This window comes from Colius striatus, unplaced genomic scaffold, assembly GCF_028858725.1.
Source record: "Colius striatus isolate bColStr4 unplaced genomic scaffold, bColStr4.1.hap1 scaffold_40, whole genome shotgun sequence".
NCBI classification, from domain to species: Eukaryota; Metazoa; Chordata; class Aves; order Coliiformes; family Coliidae; genus Colius; species Colius striatus.
The window spans coordinates 2101207-2108688 of NW_026908523.1; the positions used below are offsets into that span (position 1 = coordinate 2101207).

The 7482-nt window shown below is 54.7% G+C and overlaps 1 protein-coding gene across 1 annotated transcript; it reads left to right on the top strand.

Moving 5' to 3' along the window:
• The first annotated feature begins 4685 nt into the window (after nt 1-4685).
• LOC133629398 (inositol 1,4,5-trisphosphate receptor-interacting protein-like 1) lies at nt 4686-6332 on the top strand. Its single transcript, XM_062020047.1, has one exon. The coding sequence runs from the start codon at nt 4751-4753 to the stop codon at nt 6206-6208; it is 1458 nt and encodes a 485-aa protein (XP_061876031.1). The 5' UTR covers nt 4686-4750; the 3' UTR covers nt 6209-6332.
• The last annotated feature ends 1150 nt before the right edge of the window (nt 6333-7482 follow it).

Sequence of the window (7482 nt, forward strand, 5' to 3'; positions counted from 1 at the left end):
GCAGCACAAGCAGATGAGGAGAGCTGCCATGCAGATGGGTATGCACATTGCTACCAGAGCTGCTTTGGCTTGGTGCATTCCAGATGGTGAAAGTCAGATGATAGTGATCAAGGAATATTCCAAAGCAAAAGAGAAAGCAGGGATACACTCAGATCTCATCTCCTGGTTAAGAGGCACATTCCTCCCAGCTGCTGACTGATGCCATGTGGTCTCTGCCACCGGGCAGGACCTCAAACACAGCAAAAGAAGCTTGGTAAGAGCCCAGGATGTGAAAGGGAGTGGTGGAAGTCAGAGCAGACACAGTTATGCCAGGCTGCAAGGTGCTGCATGCCACCAAGCAGGTGGGCAGGCTCTGAATGGGAGATCCAGCTGGGCTTGCTTCCCTTTGCAGCCTGCTCCCCTGCCAGCAGCAAGCATGGGAGCTCTCCAGCAAGACTCAGCCCAGCAAGTCTTGGGCCCAAAGCATCTGAAGCTGAGAGCAACACCACCAGATGCCCCTGGAACATGAAGGCTTCCAGCATGGCCGAGAGACCATCCCCATCCAAAAGCAATGAGGAGGTTTGACAGAGAAGAGAGAAAACATTGCCCAGCACACAGTTTTGCTGCAAATGATTTTAGGATGGAGGCCACAAAGTGCAAAATGCACAAGAGTGTTCTCCAGGCTGGAGAAGAGGCTGGAGGTACAAGAGCAGCAGGCAAGAAACCAAAATGGGCCAGAGGAGCCCTGACAAGGGGCTGTGCTCAGTGCCACAGCAGATGAGAAGCAAGCCCCGAGGGTGGCCCACAAGAAGTGTATAGAAAGCTTCCTCCCCCTGGATGTGGGCACCAGGGCCACTGTTGTGGAGTAGCCGATGTAGGTACTTGCCAAAAAATGGCTCAAAGGAGCTAAAGGCTATGCTCAGTGCTGCAGAGGAAGGCAAAAAAACCCTCCAGGGACACTTGCTAGTGCACCTTGGGGAAAAAAAGTCTTCCTCCTGTCAGCTGGAGGGCACGAGAGGCTGCCTTGGTGGTGCACGACAGCGGGCAGTAGCCCAGCCCAAATGGACCAAAGGAGCCCTGACACTTAAGCAGTCATGCTGAATGCTGCAGAGGAAGGCAAAAAACCCCTGGGGACCTGTGCCAACGTGCCCCAGGGGAAAATTCCTTCCTGACCCCAGTGCTGGCGATCGGCTACTCCCTGAGCATGTGAGCAGACCTGCCTCCTGGTCCCACGGGCTGCTCATGCCTCCCACGAGATGCACAAGCCTCTCTTCTCCCTCAACCTAGAGCCATCTCTGGGGCTTCCCTGAGTGGCCAAATGCCCCAGGCCTGATCGACCTTGGGGACAAGAATCCATCCCACGCCTGGCAGTGAGTACTCCAAAGCATCAGGACCCCTATTGCTTACGGCTGCTGCCCCTTGCTCCACAGGGGATGAGGATGGTGAGCTCTGCAATGCCCCTCCAGAAGGCAGTCCTGTGTTCTGGCTCCTGCTCTGCAACTGAAGAAGATTCCTTGTCCCTCAGATGAGCTTGGAAAGTGGCTTAGCCAGGAGCAGCTGCGAACCTCCAGCCTCTGGCTTGCCTTCCTCCCTCAGCCCCATCAAGAGCTTCCTCTCAGGTGGCTGCCCAGGCCAGATCTGGCAGCAGGACCTGGGAGGACCCCCCTTTTATACTCTCCTGGGCACTGTGATGTCATCATTCTCAGCTGACACCACTGCTGTTAGGGGACACATTCGTTGCCAGGTGCTGGCACTGTGGTATCATCATTCTCAGGTGATATCATTGCTCCTGGGTGATGACACTGTGACATCATCATTGCCAGGTGACTGTTGCCTTTCAAGTGAATGTGAGAATTCCTTTAGATGTGAAGAGCATCAGCTCAGCTACTGACAGATTCCCTTATTTCACGTCCATTCTTTCTGTGACTCTGTGTGTTGCTGTGAAGTACACACACAGCATTCCAGCTGCCAACATGAGGCTGTCACTGATGTCACAGAGCTCCACAAACAGTGGCCTGGGCCTGGTCAAGTGGATTTCACACCTGGCCAAGAACTAGGCATGTTCTCTTTTTGGTTAGGTCATTTGTAAAACAATTCCTGTTCAATCTGGTGATAACAAGCCGCTAAATCTTCTCTCCCAGATGAGTCTGCAGTATGTTAAACATCAACTGGTTCATGTTTTGGTTTCTCTTACCTCCCACCAAATGTGCAGCACACCAGGCTGAGCCATAGCAGGTACAGCTCCTGCAATGTTGCCTTTCTTTAAAGACCAGCCCACCTGCTGTGGCTGTGTAAATAAACACATCCTCCAATGACTTTTGTGGTAAGAACTTGCTCAACATTATTTCTCAACCAAATACTTCATAGGTAAGATGCACATCATCTAGGAAGAAGCTCTAAGGTACTGGCTTACAGCTTTCTCATCATGCTGGCTTGATGGAAACACTGTCTTTAGTGGAACACAGCACAAAGGCTGAGCGGGTGTCATGGTTTGCCATGACAGCCTTTTCTGGTAAGGGGGAAGGGGCTGTAAAGGTGGCTCCTGTAAGAAGTTGCTCACAACTGTCCCCTGCTCTGAGCCAGACCCACTGCTGGGGCTGAGCCAATGAGACGCCTCCACCATCACTTTTTAAGAAGGCAGAGGAAGTTTCTTCCTCCATCTTCTTCCTTCTTCTGCCCTTTCTTCTTCTTCTGGCTGTTGCTGGTGCAAGGAGTAGGAACAGTGAGAGGAACAACCACGCGGACTCCAAGGTCAGCGATGAAAGAGAGGAGGAAGTGTGCTGCAGCAGAGACTCCCCGGCATTCTATGGAGAGACCTGGTGAAGCTGAGGTTTATTTTCATTTCTTTAAAGACCCTGCATCAGGGGCAGAGACTCATTTTGCTAAAGCTGACCCTGGACCAGGGGCAGTGATTCACTTCATTAAAGGCCCCGAGCCAGGGACAGTGACTATGGCAGGAGCCGGCTGTGTCCCGAGGAAGGGACCCAATATCCACAGCTGTAACTGTGGGGAGGAACCCATGACAAAGCAGCTCATTTAACTTATGCCCAGAAGAGGCCTTGTCCCGAGAGAGGGACCCTGTAACTGCAGAAACTGCAACTGTGGTGAAGAATCCACACCAGAGACATTCCCCAAGGACTGTGTCCCGTGTGAGGGACCCTGTATGGGCAGAAGCCACGGCTGTTGGGAGCAACCCACACTAGAGAAGTTGGATAAGGACTGTGTCCCGGGGGAGGGACCCCGTGTTGGAGCAGGGAAGAATGCCAGGAGTTGTACTCATCTGAGCAGAGAGAAGTGGCAGAGCCCATCTATGAGAGACTGAGCACATCTCCCATTCCCTGCTCCCCTGAGCCGCTGAGGGGGGAGGAGGGAGAGATCTGGGGAGCAGTGAGCTGGGCCTGGGAAGAAAGGAGGGCTGGGGGAGGGAGATCTTAAAGCTCTGGTTGTCATTTTCTCACCATCCTGCTCCCTTTTTGCTTTTATTCCGTTCTGTTTCTTGTAGAATAACCTTTCCTCCTTTCCTCTCTCAGTCGAGCACTGGAGTCTGTTTTACCCAGAACTGTAACTGGCAGCGAGCCCTCCCTGCCCTTGTCTCCATCCACAACAACCTTGGTGATCTTTTTACTCCCATTTCGCTGGGCCTCTGCCATCCTAACAAGGGTGGGGGTGGATGGAGGCTCCGAGCAAGAGACTGTCGTGGTGCTGCTGGGCTGGCTGGGCCAAACCATGACAACCACCAATGTCAGCAACCCCGTGCCTCTGGCACTTCACTCCATTCCTTACTTACCATATTCTTCATGTTGAGCATTCTCTTTCACATGGCTCAGCTGTGTCTGTCAAACAGTGACCTACCCATCCCACAGGAACTCACCCAGGTGGGCCCTGAATGTCTCCAGAGAAGGAGACTCCACAACCCATCTGGGCAGCCTCACAGGGAAGAAATCCTTCCCCGCAGTTCTTCTGCATGCCTTGTTTGGGGATTCACCACTCACACTCTCTTAGGCAATACCAGTCATGTACATGCAATAATGTGTCTGAAATACGTCCAGACTACAAAAGAAACCCTGGTTTTGTACTGAAAAAGATTCAATCCATGTGAAGTGACGGGGAATCTACAAGCTGCTGTGAACAGGCCCATTTGACACACCGTTCACAGGAGTTACATCGGTTTATTAACGTCACAGTGCCAACCTTATACTCACGGGTACTGAAGGGCTGCATTTATGACACAGACCATTCCAATGTTCTTTCAAGAGACCCTCGGTTCTCTTTTCTCCTCGGTGCTATGGCTTCCAAAAGGAACACCACGGTCGCCCAGTTTGTCAGCCTCTGACTGTACTGAGTAGAGGTCAGGATGGGTCAGTCCTTTGCGGGTGTGGGGGGCAGCTGTGGGGTGTCTGTGACATCAGAGGCCGTGCCAGCGGGGGGCGGCTATAAAGGGGCACCAGGGGCAGCACGGGCCCAGTACGCGCTGGGACAGCGGTGAGCGCGCAGGCGGCAGGAGGAGGGGGACGGCGGCAGGCTGCGCTCTGCCCCGGCACCCAGGGCCCAGCCGCCGGCAGGGCTGGCACAGCCCTTGTGCCTCCCGCCTGCCTCGGCCCCTCTCCAACCGGCCCCCGCTCCTGGCCCCTGTTTTCCCTGCTGCCAGCTCCCTCCCTCCCACCCCACTGAACCCATTCGCTCTCTCTCCCTGCAGATCATGGCGCTCGTGCGCTTTTTCGCCAATCTGCTGTCGCTCTTCATCCTAGAGGCACAGCAGTGTTACGCCAGGATGAACGAGGCCGTGTTGAAGCCGACAGAAGAGCAGCTGATCCAGCAGGCGAGAGAAATATTTGAGTGGCTCAAATATTTGAGTGGCATCAACTCCAGTTTCCTGGTGCCGCTGAGGCAGCCAAGGCAGCCCGTCATTTCCTGGGAAGACCTGATCGTTGCTGCAGTCCTGGTCCTGCTCTTGGGACTGTACTGGTGGACCAGGAGAAGGAGCCCTGACACAGACGACAGCAGCAGTGAGGAGAGCTCAGGCAGTGACACACACTGCCAGGAGGTAGAAAGCGACGGAGAAACTGTTGAAGAGAGGCACCACGCTTTGATTTATGAGAGGTGCATCCAGTGGACAGTGCTCAGTCTGTGCTACACCAGCAGCACGGTGCAGGAGCTGCTGGGTGATCTCCTCCATTTATTGCAAGGGCACTTGGCCAACAGTTCCTCCCCGGAGCTGCAGCCAGCCATCGGCGTGGGCAGCGCCTTCGAAGGCTGGAATCCTTGCGACAGCGACGTCACATACCGCATGCTCGTGCCCCTGAAGGCCCCCCATGGCTACTCCTTCCACCTGGAGCCAGACTTTGCACAGGAACTGCCGGGAAAGAACTTCTGCGTCCGTGTGTCCCCGGAGTGCACCTGCAGCGCAGAGGAGCCGGCAGGAGACGCGCCGTGCTTCCTCCACTACCCTGAGGAGCCATGGAGGAGGAATCAGGGTCCCAGTGTCCTCGACACCCTCTGCACTGGCCCTTACCTCGATGTTCATAAAACTGCCCTCTGGTTCCAGAACTTGGTGACGTCAGCCTGGGGGGAGCTGCCTCAGTCTCGCCGCTACCGGATGCAGCTGCAGCTCTCCAGACACTCCTGCAAGCTGAAGCTGTCAAACGCCTCCCGAGGACCTCTCTTTGTCAAGCTGCTTTTTGGCGTGCAGCAAGGTGACTCAGACATCTTTGTGAGCAGCCAGACTGCAGCAGGTTTCTTCACCCCAAGCACGACGTGGCCTGAGACCTGCGCTGTGGCAGAGGCCAAGTTCTTCAGGCACGTGGCCAGGAACGCCCCGCCTGGCAGCTACCACCTCAACTGCCTGCAGCTCTGCGCTCGCATGGTGCCAGGAACGGGCTTTTCCACCTATATCATCAAGACGGTTGTGATGCACCTCCTGACCACCACTCCCCTGTCAGACTGGCGCAGGAGGTATCTGCTGCCGCGCCTGAAGGAAATCATGCGGTACCTGCGCCGCAGAGTGGAGGAGAAGCGCCTCAACCACTTCTTCTTTGGCAACCACAACGTGCCCGAGGAGATCGTCTTGCCTCCTGCCTTCCGAGAGGCCGAACCCATCAACCTCTTCCAGCACCTGACAGACGATACGGCTGCCCACGCCGAGGCACTGCGTGACTGTGAGCAGCTGCAAGATCGGCTCACAAGACGGCTCTTCCGTGAGGATGAAAGAGGTCTTGAGGCAGAGAGCTGAGGGGAGTGGGAGCCGATGCAGCTGAAGGGGCCATTGCCAGGAGCCTGGCAAGAGAGACTCAGCACTTCCCATTAGCGATTGCTCTCGCTCCCTGAGGTGTCTCTGGGAGCTTGACCTTGTACATAGTTGCTTGTTTGAAGAAGTAGTTGAGTAAACGGTTGTTTGAACAAAGGTCCGGCCTGTGAGCGTCCGTGTGTCCCTCTGTGGGGAACGCAGGTCCAGGCTACTGGCTTCTGGGCTGCCCAGAGGCAGGGAGCATTCAGCACAATCACAGCACCTTAAGGTTTGGAAGGGACCTCAAAAGATCATCTAGTTCAACCCCTCTGCCAGAGCAGGACCACCTAGAGTAGGTCACACAGGAACTCGTCCAGGTGGGTTTGGAATGTCTCCAGAGAAGGAGACTCACGTGCTGTTCCTAAGCAGGCTGTAACTTCAAAAAGATGACAGCGAGAACTCAGGAACTTCCTCCCCTTCTCTTGGAGAAGAAGAGGGGCTTTCACAGCTCTGCAGCAGCCTCAAGTGAAAACAGGCCTCTGCCACTGAGAAACCAGCCATATGGCAGTTCTGATGGTGCCTTTCATCAGTCACTCCAGTCACAAAGCTCTACAGTGCCTTTGCTTCACAGAGCTGATGCTGCCTTTCTTGTTCCTCAGCGAGCTGGTTGACTTCTATCAGTACGTTTCTCTAGTCCCTTGTTTGCATCTCTCGCTCTCCAGTATCTCCTTTTCCTGTCAGAGGTCAGGGGACTCCTTCTCCCCTCAGATGTTCTCCATCACCCTTGTGATGAGAGAGCCAGGGAAACTGTCACATATCTCAGGGAAGTCCTAGGTCCCAGGCTTGCAAATTCTGCCAGCAAGTGAGAGGGGCTCAGTAACCATGCAATGACTGGCTTATTTACCAGAAAAGGAAGGCTCAGCTTTTCATCAAGGGAAGGAGCAATGGAGGCTGCTTTGGGATGAGCCTAGTGGGATGTCCCCTGGTGCTTACTGACGCTGTGAGTCAGTGAGCATGTAAATACAGGGGCTGTGTCAGCTGCCTGAGTTCCCACTGCAATCCAAAAAGACCAGAGTCCAAGTCACCCAACATAGCTGCTGGCTAGTCAAGTGACATCAGTCTGTAGCCACCACTGACTGAACTTACTGGAGCTCTGGGGCGGTGAAGCCGCTGAACACTGCACACGACAACTACTCAGCTACCCAGTAACCCTTACAAGTCCCTGAGAACAGGACCCCCTCCTGTGCCTCGTCCTCATCCCACCGCAGTTAAGGTGAAAC

Coding starts and splice junctions, on each gene's coding strand:
- LOC133629398 (XM_062020047.1), top strand. CDS start 4,751: ATGAACGAGGCCGTGTTGAAGCCGACAGAAGAGCAGCTGATCCAGCAG.